This window comes from Clarias gariepinus, chromosome 15 (genome assembly GCF_024256425.1).
Source record: "Clarias gariepinus isolate MV-2021 ecotype Netherlands chromosome 15, CGAR_prim_01v2, whole genome shotgun sequence".
Taxonomy (NCBI): Eukaryota; Metazoa; Chordata; class Actinopteri; order Siluriformes; family Clariidae; genus Clarias; species Clarias gariepinus.
This window is the reverse complement of record NC_071114.1, coordinates 12,866,718-12,882,551: the sequence shown is the minus strand read 5'-3', so window position 1 is coordinate 12,882,551 and position 15,834 is coordinate 12,866,718. Positions and strand designations below refer to the sequence as shown.

Sequence of the window (15,834 nt, the reverse complement as noted above, 5' to 3'; positions counted from 1 at the left end):
GGTGTATTATTTACGTCTGCCACCTAATCACGCAGTTTATTTTTTTCTACCAGTGAAGTTTTGTGAAAGCATAACGCGATTTAAAAGACAAAGGCAAAGGAGCACCACATAAGTGTATGCTGGAACCCTCTGTGTGTGCAGTATTTTTAGCTCAGCGTCTAAATGTGTAAATGATTCAGTTCTGTGAATTAAAGACTTTTTCCTCTGTTCCTGAACAAACCTTTCTTTTCTGTGCAATAATCTGTGCTGAGTCAGGGGTTGAGCTTTGAAAGATAAGCTGCAAATGGGCCAAATTTAAGTCTGATTTGACTTTAATTACAGCCTGAAGGTATAAAATTCGAAGCAGAACCACTCTGTCTCCAAGGAAAAATAATGGATTAACTGGTGTGAAGCAATTTTGTAGCTCCTAATTTGTAACCAACTGTGGTGGTGTGATAAGGAGACGTTTAACTTGGTAGCGAAATTAGGTTTAGCAGTGGAACGTAAATGCCAGCTTTAGCCAGTTTCAAGTGTCACTTGGTGTATTCCATAGCGCTTACCACACTGCACACACACTTTGCTACCAAAACATTTAAAAACAGCAAGTTGGTAGTTTGTACTTTTTAAAATGGTTTGAATAGTGCTGTAATTTTGCCTGGTTAAAAGTAGAAATTTGCAAAATAACCACAACCTGATGCTATATTAAGTATCTTTCAGTAGTGTTTAAAGTAGTGACTCTGGCTTAGATTTCTGTTTGAGCAATGGCTGTTATTGATTCATCGTCTGATTCATTTTTATTATTTCTTAAAGATGTTAATTGTAACTATTGATATTATGGTCATCTGCGAAACAAGTTGGTGTGGCATTAAATAAAGCAAATTAGCGGTAACGTTTTGGCTAAAATTTGACAGGCTGTAATCATTAAAATGCACCTTCTGTTTAATGTGGTCATTACGCTTGTTTATAGAATTCTCTTAGCGGTTATTTGGTGTGTGCATAGTGCAGGTGAGTCACAAGCCCAGATGTTCAGTTTGTGTTATGTCACACAGCCTAGCGCTGGCTTGTTTATTTGATTAAATTCAAATCACACTGGATTGGTGACTCAGTGGCTAAGGCATGCTTATTGGAAGCTGTTCAAATCTCAGCACAGCCAAGCCACCAGCAAAGCCTTTTTAATTTTCATATGTTCATGAAAAGCATGTGTTTCTTTAAAAACGTATTTAGCCTCATTCATCACCTGCCTCATTCTTTTCATAGCAACTCTGGCAACCAGGTGAAATTCCATAAGGACTGCCTAGCAACAGTCAGTCAACCCTTTTGGACAGCAATAATACTATAATCTGAACAACTAATCTGCATTTTTCTCAGGAAATGCAGTTTTCTAGGGAAAGTGATGCAAAGCTTTAATAAGGTGTAATTTTTTTCCCCCTTGCTAAGTCTGTCTTAAATCAAAACTGAGGTGCATACAAGTACATTAGAATACGTCTTGGTTTTTATACGTTTTTCTGCTCTGTACCCAACCATGAAGTTTGTCATGGTTTGTTGAATAAATCGAAGCTAAATTTCACAACCCTTAATCCAAAAATGCCTTTTGATGTTCAGCTGAGACTCGTATGAAGCTTCTGCAGTCCCACTGAGCTAAATTTCAAAGTTACCGCACCGTAAGGAACACTAATTTATTTTTACAGAATTAAACATTTAAAAGTTTACATGAATAGTTAAAAAACGTGGGTGGTTTCGGAGTCGACAACTGACCCATCATTAATTAAATTGATCAATAAAAGATTAATTTAAAGGCATAATCATTGAATCGTACAGTTTAAGTCAGAAAAACATAGTGTCTGCAGCTGCACGACCAACAAAATAACGTGTTGTATCTCGTAATCGCTTTTCCATTTCGCTTCCTTTACACACTTTATTAACCTTAATACTGCTGTCTGACTTTGGGGGGGAAAGCAAAACCTCTTTCTCTTAGCTTCACTTTTTCCATGCAATAAAACACAAATCCGGGAATGTTTTTGCTTGCAAAACATGAACGGGGGTTTAAATTATGAAAATGCGGGTTCTTGGCATTATCTGCTGTTTAACACTGAGCTTATGTATGCATACATTTATATAATTCTATTTTAGTTTTACAATGAGCCTAGTTGCAGCAAAAAAACTCTAGGGTTTATTTATATTCAAGACTTCAGCTTAGCAGCTATTTCTGACCTTTTTATCAGGAAATGAATTTAAAAACCTGACTAAATGCTAATGCCACTGATAACACCTGACATCCACTATGTTCAGTATTTTTCCCCTCACTAAAGTGACTAATGTCCTGCACACACGTCTTTGTATTTCAGCATTGCTTTTGATCTTTGTCAGGGGACATAATAAGCCACTGGCATACTGTATGCACTGCCATACACCCTGGCAATTTTTAGTACTACATTAAAGCTGCAAAAGAGTCTTCTGTAAGAACTCTTGATTCCTACAGGTTCCAGACAGATAAGTATTAAGTAATATAAGTATTATATTTAACCCTGACACATGACGGATTTAGCGGTTTACTCTACTATGAGAGTTTGCAAGTTGCAGTATGTTAGCAATATAAAAAAATATTATGATTAAGCCTTTTTTATACATATAATGTACTCATGATGGAGCAGGCAGGATTTGCATGGTTTATTATGCAAAAATCTTTGTATTCTCTCAGAAACCTCCTTGCGTTTGATTACGATCGGTTCCCTAAAACTGGCTGCACTGAAATTCCTTCTGTTTTCCCATAATCACGTCAACACAGGTGGAGGTCTGCTTTTGTAAAGATGGTGGGACTCATAAAAGCAACATGAAATGAGAACCCTGCAAGCTCGTTTTATATTTCAGCTATATTTTTGTGGTTGGAATTGAAATTAAATTGGAAATTTTCCCAAAATAGCCATCAAAAACATAAGCCACATATAATGGATTTTGTGCTCAAAACAGGTTTTCATGTGAGCCAATTTCTTAATGTAACAGAATGATAGAAATCTGTGTATGGTACAGTATTGCATTATTTTTGTCTTTAGTAGTAGTTGGTATGTTTTGATATGATTAATGTGTGCATTACCAGTCTCCGTGTGTTTGTGACCACTGGAGCATCTCACCCTCATCACACTGATCTCGACTGCCTCGTTCTCTGATAGGAAGATTAATGATGCACACACACGCCCAGATATATGGTTCTCAGTCCCATTTTTCACAATGTCATTTCTAAAGAGCAATGCCATAAGTTATTAAATGAATCAACCTTCAGTCAACCAAGCTCAATAGTTGGCACTACAAATCAAGGCATCAGGTAATAGTGGATCTCAGTTGTGTTACCCTGGACATAAAATTCACTGCTCTCTGTGATGTAGTGGTCTCTGGAAGCAATTAATCAGTTTAGGTTTACTTCAGGCAATTAAGGAGCATTTTTCTCTGTGTGTGTCATTGTCCTTTTTGAAGCTGCAGTGTGCTTGCCATCTGTTTGCTTGGGGGATAGAATGACTGATCAGTGCATGTTGCATTTGGTATTTATGATGCAACTTATTTAAAATGGTCACTGTGCAGATGGAACATTTTTCAAAATGAACGAATCTTTTTTGCGTCATTTAGATCATTTTGTTCTTTTGATCAGAAATAAAATAAATGTTACATTTTCAATATACAGACCCCCAACACGTGTACATACACAAATTTTGGTTGTAGTTCCAGTAATAAAAAGATTACAATGCAGCTAAGGACATATTATGATGAACCGAATGAGCAGCTCACCTCTCATATCTTCTAGTCTGAGTTGTTTGTTCTTTTGAATCTATTGCACTGCATAGCGTCTATGGGAGTCACGTGACAAAAAAACGAACGAGGGCCTCCGAGTGGCGCAGTGGTAAAGCGCTCGCCCTATCATCTGGGGAGCGCTGGTTCGAACCCCGGGTGATGCTGTTTTCCTCTCACAGCCGGAGGCACAGAGAGAGCTGATTGGCCGAGCTCTCTCAGTGGTGAGGGATGAGAGGAAAATTGGACCCCCCCCCCCAAAAAAAAAAAAAAAACCGAACGATTCGGACCAAAAGACTCAAAGTTAACTATTAATTTATGTTTCCTGTACATAACCTATGGAGGTTTTGCGATGCTTTGTGAATGGTTTGAAAATTAATAAATCACTCTCTGAGACTACTCGTTATTCTGGGACACGTTAAAGACTCGTTCATGAACAACCCAACACTACCTCTCAGGCCAGGTGATGGAGGTGTGGCCCCTGTACCTCTCAGGGTCTCTTGGTCTATGTGAAGGAGGCGTGGCCTCTGTACCTCTCAGTGTCTCTTGGTCTATGTGAAGAAGGTGCGGCTTCTGTACCTCTGTGAAGGAGGTGTGGCCTCTGTGTCTCTTGGTCTATGTAAAGGAGGTTTAGTCTCCCCTCTCATTTTTTGTGAATCCGAAACAGTATTTGTGTGCATGAATTAAAAATCAGGATATGATGAATTGTTGTCTCCCTTTAGTTGTGTCTTTCATACAAGCTGTTAATCATGTTTTAAGATGCTCATACTTTTGTTGCAGACGTGCTGCACACTGAAGCTTTTGTAGTACACAAGTAGATCTGGTGAGGTCCAAGCTGCGTGAGATGATCTTAAACAAATGTAGCATCACTGAATCACTACCGGGAGTTATATTTTTGCCTGCTTCAGGCTGGAATGCTGTTGCGTCACTGTGGTCGGATTTAGAAATATCTTTCTAAAAATAGCTGCCTGGATTTCTCTGCAGCTGACGTGCAGCTCCAAGTATAAAAATTTGTTGTTTTTTCCTCTCTAACTGTCCTTCATGGTGTCACTTCTTATGAAAGGTCTATTTAAAAAAAGCAAATGTCATGTTCTGATCAACAGCAAGAGTTCAAATTCGAAATACAGTACCATTTGAGCTTTAAAATATGCTGTATCATGGTTTGTTTTAAAAAAATATATACACTGTATATATAATAAAATAATTACAACAGTCTGTCATTGTCATCATTAATAGACTTACAGTATACTAGAGTTGGGTGACAGATGTGCGTTATTATGGATTGTTCTCTTTAAAAACATGTTTTCATGTAGAACTGCTGATGCTTTGCAATGACTGGGAAAGTCAGGGCATCTAAAGAGGGGGTGCCCATGAACAGAATGTTTGTGTGACAGCTTGGTCATGTGATAAATTGATCTGCCAGTGTGTATTGTTGGAGTTTGGTGGCCGGCAGTTGATGGAGTTGAAAGAACACACCCCTTCTTTTTAACTATTTGTTGTCCCTGACTTTTTCTCAGCCATGCATTGTCTCTAGCTAAACTTTTTTTTGTGGTATTGGTCCTGTTTTTACAAGCTTTCCTAAAAATTCATCAAACTTAAAACTAGTCGCTTACAGCAAAAAAGTGGACAGTTTAGCAAGTCCTAAATGCAGACTGCATAGAGAGTACAGTAGCATTCATCTCTTCTTGCACTTGGTTGTACTGTTCACATCAGTCACTGCTTAACCAATCATATCAGCACATGATTAGGCCAGTGCCCAGTGATTTATTTATATATAGCCTATGGATGATATCCCACCTTTTTTGTGTGTGTGTGTGTGTGTGTGTGTGTGTGTGTGTGTGTGTGTGTGTGTGTGTGGAGCCAAGTACCAAGGTCTACAACTCTGAGGAGATGGAACATCGTCTTACTTTTACATGTCTTCATTTGGCAAGGTGTCATTATCCAAAGCTAGTGAGGTAGAGTTTAATCCCAACATAAAGCTGTTCACAGTGCTGGCAGCGATACAATATCTGCAGAAAGAGGTAACATGAAAAATTAAGGTTTTAGAAAGACAGGCCAATTATAATTTTTTTTTCCCCAGCGTATAGTAAAAGAATTTAGTGTCTTTAAATTACGGCTCAATTACAACTTTCCAGCCTTTAAAAACTATTTAAGCTATTCCAAACCCAACTGGAATACCAATGATGAATGAATGATTGGATTCCAATATTGACTTACTGAACACCACCTGACCCGAAGGCGCATAAAATCGCATTATAAACAAATGGCGCTAAAAAAAATGCTAAAAGGGAAGTTGATGTGTAATATCAGGATTTAATTTGTTTAACTAGATAAATAATATATCTGACATTTCCCTATGTGATATGATACCAGTCCATCTTGGAGCATCTTGCAAACACATTCACAGAGTAGGCATTTTGTGGGGAGGGTGGATTGGGGGGGGGGGGTGTCTGGTGATTTCAGAGGAAACACAAGTAAGTATTGCAACAGGCAGAGAAACTCCACTCGGATGGTAACCTGAGCTCAGGATCGATCCTGGAGCTGTGAGGCAGCAACGCCTTGCACTGCGCCAAAGTAATGCCATTAAAGTTCTTTCACATAAAATTTTTAAAAATCACACATGCCATATTTCCTCACCATACAACTGTTTACTAGTGACGGTGGTCAAACTACAAATGCTTCAATCTCTCATGAACCTTTTTCAGTTTTTTTTTTATTCTGAAGGTAAATCAGTAGGCAATGTTTGCTTTTGAGAAATAATCGCACCTTAGTTATTATTGGGTTAAATGCACTGCATAGCTCAGACTGCCTTCACTTCCCAGCAAACATTTGCTGACCGTTGAAATGACGTCCCTCCGACACGACCCGTCAAATACTTCCAAAATGAAAGTTTAACAGACGTGTTTGACATTAACTGATTTAAAGTATCAGAATGCATTTTTAGGAAATGTTCTGTCAAATATTTTTACCAATTATTGCCTTAATTGCTAAAATCTCCACTAATTAATACCGTCCTACTGCCCTGTCAGACCAAAGTCTGCTGGGTTGTGCTCTGTTTTGTTTTTCAAATGACCATTGTGTCATACCGTAAATACTGTATGTAGTGAAATATTTGTAACAATGTCTTGATGTGTTTTGTTTTTGTGTTTTGTTTTTTTCTTAACAGCTGTTTCGTGAAGTAAGGATTATGAAGATTTTGAATCACCCTAATATAGGTAAGACCTAGGCTTACGTATGGGTCACATAATAGGAGTGAAAATGTCTATACAATCAAAAATATGGTTGTATTTTATCATCTCTAATCATTTATCAGCGCACAATGCCATATATGACATGAAATTAAGGAAACACACAAATGTGTCTGGAGTAAATTTAAGAGCAGAAAGCTGAGCAGTAATATAAAGATTTCAGTTTTGATTCTGTCTTACATACATTTTTAGTTAGTAATATTAACAAACAGTGTTGTGCATGAAATGCCTCCATTTATTTTACATGCTCATTTTTCAACAAAAAAATTTAACATGAGTGATAAAGTTTTAATTCATCCCAGTTGTGTTATTGTTAATATTCTGTAAGCCAAAGAAAGGAGTTATCCCTCCCTCCCTCCCTCTCTTTTTACTCAAACTAGTCAAAGATGACGTGACACACAGTGCACTGCCTCAGGATACCTTATTAAAAAGAAAAGAAAACAAAAAAACAAGCCCAGAAGAAATTAATTTGGTTTTTATTAGTGTGTAAATTTTTACCTCGCTCTGGTGAATTGAACAATAAGACAACTTTAAGTTAAAATAACTAGATTTGTACATGTTGGAAAACTACTTAGAGTGATATAACGCCAAGTTGAAAAAACATAAAACTGAAGAGGCAAAGAAGAAAAGTTTGAGTTTGTAATCCTGCCAAGGAGCTGAAAGATAAAACCAAGGGTATGCACGAGGGTATGAACCATAATTTACATATGTTACGATTTCTGTTTTTGTTAAAACGGGTCTTATGAAATTGGTACAGAAAAAAGAATCGTTCAGGAGCAGGTATCAAAGTCTTGGTATCAGTATTGGTACTGGTATCGACAGTTTCTGATACCCAGCCATACTGAAGTGTGTGTTTGTGATGGTGTGGTGGAGATGGTGGGTGAAACGTCTGAATTAGTTTTGGTGCAAACAGTTTCCTTCAAAAGTCACACGTGGGACTTCATTTATGTGTGCAGTGTAAGTGTTGCATAATTTCAATCTAAGCAAAGACCATTATGGAGATCAGTTGAATGTTAAGGATATAGCACAATTACAACTCTGCCTCAAGAAAGACGTCCACCAAAAATCACTAACCAGGTCAGGGGGGTATTGTTCAGAGAAGAATCCGTGAGGCTGAGGGTCACAGCACAAAAATCTGGACAGATGCAAAGTTCAGACAAGAGAAGTTTTGGAGTTAACATGTTGGGGGCTTGTGGAAAGCAGGTCCCTGAGACATAAAGTGACCTTTTTAGCCTTCCACAAAGCACAGTGTTAGGCAGGGACCGTGTAATACTTATTACACTGAAAACGAAACAGAAAGGTAACTCAAGCAAGTGTTGTTCGAGTTTTATTTGCACTTCAGCTGTATAGTAATAATGAAAATAAAAATCCCAAAGCAGTCCAGGGAATGAAACTAGAGGAAAGGTTCAGAGGAGTGCAGTTTATTGTGCAGTGGTCTGTTTAGTATATGTTTGGTTAATTTTTTTTTTTTTGAGATATTTGTACACTTAAGGGAATAATGTTAAGTGAAGAACATATCTTGCTATGCAGATAAATTGGCATAAAGGCACTTTGATGTATAATGGTGATTACAGCTTTAGCTCTTATTGTGTAGTTTTAATGGCCCCTAACTAAGTGGGATCCGTAAGTGACCAAAACCACTGTAAAAGACACAAATGAAGCACCATAACTCCACATTAAAACCTTTTAAAAAATGAGTTTGTCCCCTGTAATGCAAGAGATTAGTGACATGGCAAAGGGGAGCTTGGTTTGAGCGCTGGTTGCTGTTGATAAAATTGTTTGCGTGTGTGTGTCTGAGCTTGCTGTATCCCAGCCACAGTATTACCCTTATAAAGACTGATCAGAGCCTGTGTCTGTGTGATGAGACTATAAAAACCTAGACACTAAAAACACCTCAGTGTTGCTGTCTCTTTTCCCATCGTCTCTCATCACCCTTGCATGCCCTTTTTTCGTTCTTCCTTTCCTTGCCCTTATTCTTTTTTTTATTCAGTCGTCTCTCTTGCTCTCTCTCTCTCCTAACCTTTCTGTCCTCTGATTAATGTGCATCTCTTGAGGAATGGAGACTCGTTTTCCTGGCTGTCCTTCTCTACATCACAGCTCCCGTTTCTTTATGCGTGTTTTCCCTTTCTCGGGTCTCTCACTCAACATTTTAATTTAATTTGAGCTGGATTGTGTATCTAACAGAGCAGCATTACAGCAGTGAGATGACTGAGCTCAGGGCCGGCGCCTCTTCAGCAGTTTTGACTTTAGGCCACACTTGGCCTCCGCGCTATTGATTGTGATGACGGGACATTTTTCCGACTCAGTCATGTTCTGTTTTGCGTCCCTGTGTCTCTATGGAATTCTCTTTTTGGCTTTAAACTGCGCTTAAGCTGTAAATAAACACTGCTGACTTTCTGACTATTTTCCCTGTATTCTGTGTCTGCTCACAGTTTATTTATTTTAAAACTGCTTCTTTCTAAACAGGTGGTAAAGGTCATACTTTCATCTTTATCTCAGAGATATGGTCACATGGGTGGCACAAGATACTAGATGACATAAAAAAAAATTCATTAATCTGGCTCATTGAAACTTAGCTTGATTGTAATCAATCTTTACAATCTGTAAAAAAGGTGTTCTCGTAAACATAATTAGGGTGAACCATCTAAAAGACTTTCCCACTTTCTCATGGCGTCTGTGCATGTGTTTGAACAATATGGAAAAAGTATACATTATAAAGGTTTTTTTCTTTTTGTCCACTAGTTTCTATGGATGGGAATCACTAGGGATCATCCAGTACAATATTATGATATTCTGTTTCACGATTTTATAAAGATCCTGATACGATATATATATAATTTTATCACCTAAAAGTGAATAGTTTTTTTCCCCCCATCTTCTTATAATTACCAGGATTATTATTATTATTAATATTCCTTTTTTTATGTCTACTAACTATGCTACATGGTTACTTGTTCATAGAGGTTATTTCTGAGGCATAACTTTTCAACAATTGTTTCTTTTTAGACAAAAGTGAATGTGTTTACATGAAGCGAGTATCTAAGTGTACTTTAGTTCTTTTATTTCCCTTAGTGCATGTTCAAATCTCACATTGCATTTGACACCAGCAATTTTTCATTGTTTACCACAGCTTTATACTGTTATCCTCTCTTTTCCACAGTTAAGTTATTTGAGGTCATAGAAACGGAGAAGACACTTTATTTGGTAATGGAGTATGCCAGTGGAGGTACATTTTAATGTTCTCAGTGCGTAGTGAGGATTATGGACTGACACTGGAGGCTCCAGATGTCTTAATCTGTGTGGCTGTGTGTTTGGTTTTGTGTGTGTCACAGGTGAAGTATTTGACTACTTAGTTGCACATGGAAGAATGAAGGAGAAGGAAGCCAGGGCCAAGTTTCGACAGGTGAGTGGATCAAGCGCTAGTTTGTTTTTTTATCAGTTAGACAGATGAATCCCAGGGGCACAGTTATGTCAGCAAACTCTCCATTCTCCTTATTGCAGCAGATGACGACCTCGTTTGGTTTAACATTGAAAAACTGTTCCTTTCATCTTATCTGGTGTGTAGTCAGGGTTGCCAGGTCTCAGCAACTGGGGGTTAATGAAACTACCCAGAGCTTCTAAGTAGGAATTCAAGGAAGAAACACATTATCTTTGGGTTTATAGTCAGTGTTCAGAAATGTCCCTGTTAATTTCCACTTATTTGGTTTATAAGAAGGTTTTGGTGGCCGTGGGTTATTTTTAAACTTAAAACAAAAAACAAAACATGGAAAAAAAAATCATGTTGCTCATGGACTTGCTTTTTCCACCCGCAACCCTATTCCCTGTCTACGCCAATTTTGCTAAGAACTTTTACGCTGGCAACTTTGCATGTGGTTAACCATATTTGATTCTATGAATTAACTTTTAAGACTTCAATATTTTGCACAGTGAAATTAAAATGGCTGACATTTCTGCTGACTTGTCTGACAAATCGACCATTAAGTTGCCATTTCATGCCATCACAAAACAAATGTTTCTTTGTTCATTAAACCTTTTGTACGGGTAACTTTTGCCAGTACAAACATCTAACCAATATTCTGCAGTATGTGTATTAAACAGTGCTGCGTGCCCTGCTCCCAGGTTCTTCTAGTATGTACCAGGTTCTCTGGAACTGGATTTTTTTTCCCCTATTTCCTAAAATTCCAATATTTTATGCGAGTCAAGTAAAGTATTTGTTTACTATTTAACACACTGACCCCTGGTGGTGTGCTGTTGTGTTGATTATACAGAAATCATTACGAGGCTTTGAGCATGGCTTTTAATAGCCATAATTGAACAAGCTTTTATCTGATTTCATCAGTACAGGATAAAGAATGTGCTGCTTTTTAACAATTAATTTTTAGGATTTTATTATTCATTAGCTCACAGATATAATCCCCCAAATAAGAAATTACCAATTTGTACTATAGCACTTAGTATGCTAAAGACATGATTTTTGTGTGTGGGTGTGTTTCAGATTGTGTCTGCAGTGCAATATTGCCATCAGAAGAGGATAGTCCACAGGGATCTCAAAGTAAATTGTGTTCCTCAGGTGTTACTTTATGACCTCTTGACCTTTTTCTGGACATGCTCATTTTGTCCTCACTTTGTCTGTTCTTATCTACAGGCTGAAAACTTGCTCCTGGATGCTGATATGAACATAAAGATAGCAGACTTTGGCTTCAGTAATGAATTCACCATTGGAAACAAGTTGGACACGTTCTGTGGCAGCCCGCCCTACGCTGCTCCTGAGCTTTTTCAGGGCAAAAAATATGACGGGCCAGAAGTGGATGTCTGGAGCCTGGGGGTCATTCTGTACACACTGGTCAGCGGCTCGCTGCCCTTTGATGGGCAGAACTTAAAGGTCCATTGAATTTTATTTCTATTTTTTTCATGCTATAAATATTTAGTTAAATAAACCAAGTGTAATTTTTTTCACAGATCATCCATACTGTCAAAACCATGTGCCTGATATTGTGTAGGTTCGCTTATGCTGCTAGAACAGCACTGACCCCTCAAGGCATGAACTCCACAAGACCTCTGTAGGTGTGCTATGGTATTTGCACCATAGCATCAGATCCTTGAAGTTTTGTAATTTTTGAGGTGGTGCCTCTATGGATCAGATTTGTTTGTTTTAATCTGAATGAGATCTGGTCAATTATGACTGAAACCAACACATTTTGTCGTGTGACATGAAAGGTTTTGCAGTGTGGCAGGGAGGGTACAATAACCTGACCACTGCCATGAGGGAATAGCATTGCCGTAAAGTGGTGTGTGGTACATGTGAAAATAACATCCACAAAAATGCCAGGACCCAAGTGTTCACAGCAGAACGTTGCCCAGAGCATTACTCTGCCATGTTTGTATAGTGCATTGTGGTTCTATCCCTTCCTCAGTAACACAAACACCTGGCCTTGATGTGAAGAGAATGTTATCTATTCCTCAGACCAAGAAACCTTCTTCCATTTGTTCAGTGGTCCAGTTCTGATGCTCACATACCCATTGTAGGAGCAGTTAGAGTAGTTTTATTAGCAAGTGGGTTGGCAAAGGCATTTCATTGGCTATGCAGTCTCGTACACAACAACCTTCGATGCACTGTGGGTTCTGGCACAATTTTATATTACTGCCTTTTAACCTTTTCCTATCGTTGGTTCACCAGTTTTTGTTGCTAGTTTTATGGTGGTTGGCATCCAGTTAATTGCATTAACGCCAACTTCCTATCTTCTTTAAAAAAGCCATTAATTACTTCGTTCCCTTATCAGTGACAGCCATTCTTCCACTTGTTTTCCTTCCCTGGACCATTGTTAGTAGGTAAAAAGTTCCAAAATTGTTAGAAATGGCCTTGTTGCCATCATAGTTTGGTCCTTGTTCATATCATTCAGTTCCTTAGCTTGCCCATTTTTCCTGTTTCCAGAACATCAACTTTAAGAAGCGAGCTTTTATTTGCTGCCAAATATATATCCCATCCATTGATAAGTGCTACTGTAATGACATTATCAGTGTGATTCACTTCTTTCTCATTGTTTTAATGCTTTTTTTTTTTTTCTTCTGTGTATGCATAAAGGTGAGGAGGGGGGGATTCTGGCCAAAAAATTTTAAACTTTGTTGTTTTTAAACATTGTAGTTGTAGAATCTTGTTTTTTAAATGTAGCTCTAAAGACTAATGTAACCAATAAATATGAAATTGTAAAGTATGGGCTGGTTTAACATTGATACAAAAAAATCTCCCAAAATCATTGTACACTAGATTCAAGATGTTCAAATGCATCTGCTGAAAAATTAAATATACAAATCAGCATGAATCAGTGTTGTCATCTGAATCTCTTCTTACATTATCCCTCAATTTTTTTTTTAAAATTCTCTCAACATGTCTAGTGATTATTTAGAGAGGACCCGGTTAACCTGTCCAATGCCAGTGCGCTATTGTTGTGTCCTAACTCTTTGTCCACTTGATCTTAGGAACTGAGAGAGCGAGTATTGCGAGGAAAGTACCGCATCCCGTTCTACATGTCCACTGACTGTGAAAATCTACTGAAGCGACTGCTGGTACTGAATCCAGGCAAACGTGGCAGTCTAGAGGTAAAAGCTTTTCTTAGCATTCCAATAAACACTTAAATCAGAGTCTCAACATCTGGCAGGCCCCAGATCCAGCTTCGCCCTGTGATGTCATAGTTGCAGTTGTGCAAATTTTCTGCATATTGTTTATCCCTTGATGTCTAAATGCATGATATTTTTAACCACACAGCAAATCATGAAAGATCGCTGGATGAATGTGGGTCACGAGGAGGAGGAGCTCAAACCGTACACAGAGCCAGAAGCAGACTTCAGTGACACCAAAAGAATAGGTACACAAACATATAAGATGTTATCGTTCTCCATAAGTTTAGCTTTGGTAATGTTTTATTCACGTTTAATATGTTAGGATGTCTTAAGACCACTTTTTATGTAATGTTTATAAGAGCTTTGTACAACGTGGTGCAGTATTTTTTAAAGGATGTTGGCAGAAATATTTCCACATCTTTGTCCGTAATGTCTTTTTACAAAGAGCAAAGTGTATTCTGGATATTCTGTTTTCTGTTTGTCATTTGAACACTAGAATACTGAAATGCACTGGATAGTCAGCCCGACTTTGCTTTCAGATGTAGCTACCAAATGGCAACCTGCAATATATAGGGTGCAGTTTTTCTACAAGGCTTTTTTATTTTTATTTAAGGATTGTTCTTGTATTTGTAACTAAATGTTCTGAGAACATTTAGAATGAATCAGTGTGGTCATAAACTCACATTGTAACTTTATCCTCCCCTTCACTCTTTTTCTCTCTTTAGTGTGCTGTAACCTGCTGTCTTTAACAAGATTGTTGCTAATCTTTGACTTAATCGTTCTCTCCTTTAGACCTGATGATTACTATGGGTTTCCCCAAAGAAGAGATCACTGAGGCCTTAGTGAGTCAGAAATACGATGAAGTTATGGCTACTTATTTGCTCTTGGGCAGAAAACCTCCTGAGGCAAGAACCACACACATCTCGTGTCATCAGTAAGTCAGATAGCCTTTAGTAGTGGCTATTTATGTTTACTTCATGATATTCTTTGTTGCCTGCAGTTTGAAGGAAGCGAGTCTCTGTCCAGCACAAATCTGTGTCAGATGCCCCGACCCAGCAGTGACCTGAATAACAGCTTATCCCAGTCTCCAGCCCACTCCAAAGTGCAGCGCAGCATCTCTGCCACACAGAAACAGCGCCGCTACAGTGACCATGGTCAACACACACACTCACACACACACACACACACACACAATACATAAGACTGGTCTTGTAATGTAGATTTACCATTTTGCTGTCTAGGAAGTGCCTACATTTAACATAAATATTCATTCACATTGACAAACGTATTGCACTCAATATCAGCTACAGTACATAGCATTAGTAAGAAGGCTGTGAACTCGAGCTGCACCCTCGTTGCCTATGACAACATCACAGCTGTGCTGATATTCCTCACAACAGCAATCGCTCTAGTGTAATATTGCTTTTATACAACAGTTCCATGAACTCCATTTATTTTGTTCCACCAACAAAAATCCTTCCAGTACTGGCAGAACTAACTAACCACGATTGATGCAGCCGGATACTGACAGTCTAATTAATAGGGGTGACGGTGGTTTTAACTTCCTACCTGTACTATGAGGAAAATAAAACATGATTTCTTAAAAATGGTTTTAATAAAACGGTTATTTTATTATATTTCCATTTATTCCACTTTAGAATATCAGAACTTCCGGGTTCCAGGGTTAAATCCCAATTTATGTTACACAGAAAGCTGTTCAATTACAACAGCTATTTAATATTATAACTTAACATTATTTTGTAAAAAAAATTTTACCGCACACCAATTAGGGTTCATGATCAAAGGTTTGAAAGTAATTTGGGATTCAGCCTTGCATTAGAATCTATTAGGCTTTGTAGCTGTAAAAAATAGGGCACACATGGTTCCTTTTATTCACGAGGCAATCAGAACGAATTAGAAACAATTATTATTTATAATTATTATTTATTAATTATTATATTATATTATTTATAATTAACGTGATCCGTTTTCACTCTAGTTTACAGTTTTGTACATCATCTATAATGCTGTTTTGCCAAACCTTCTTCCAATAACAAATTTTGAACACCTTGTATAATTTTGGTGTTTAATTTTATTTTTTCAAAACAAAGTACATATTTATAAAGAGAATCTATCATAACTAACATGCAGTTATAAGAAAAAAAATTATCATTTATCATTCTTCAGTTTATCATGGAAACATAAACATTGG

At 37.7% G+C, this 15,834-nt stretch overlaps 1 protein-coding gene across 2 annotated transcripts in view; it reads left to right on the top strand.

Moving 5' to 3' along the window:
• The window catches only part of mark1 (MAP/microtubule affinity-regulating kinase 1), a 44,838-nt gene that overhangs the window by 19,739 nt on the left and 9,265 nt on the right, over positions 1-15,834 (top strand). For both annotated transcript variants that reach the window (XM_053512736.1, XM_053512735.1), the window contains exons 4-12: positions 6,923-6,971; positions 10,165-10,230; positions 10,337-10,407; positions 11,500-11,556; positions 11,650-11,886; positions 13,482-13,601; positions 13,768-13,867; positions 14,415-14,527; positions 14,623-14,776. In XM_053512736.1, the coding sequence (XP_053368711.1) occupies positions 6,923-6,971; positions 10,165-10,230; positions 10,337-10,407; positions 11,500-11,556; positions 11,650-11,886; positions 13,482-13,601; positions 13,768-13,867; positions 14,415-14,527; positions 14,623-14,776 (967 nt within the window). The remainder of the gene's footprint in view (positions 1-6,922; positions 6,972-10,164; positions 10,231-10,336; positions 10,408-11,499; positions 11,557-11,649; positions 11,887-13,481; positions 13,602-13,767; positions 13,868-14,414; positions 14,528-14,622; positions 14,777-15,834) is intronic.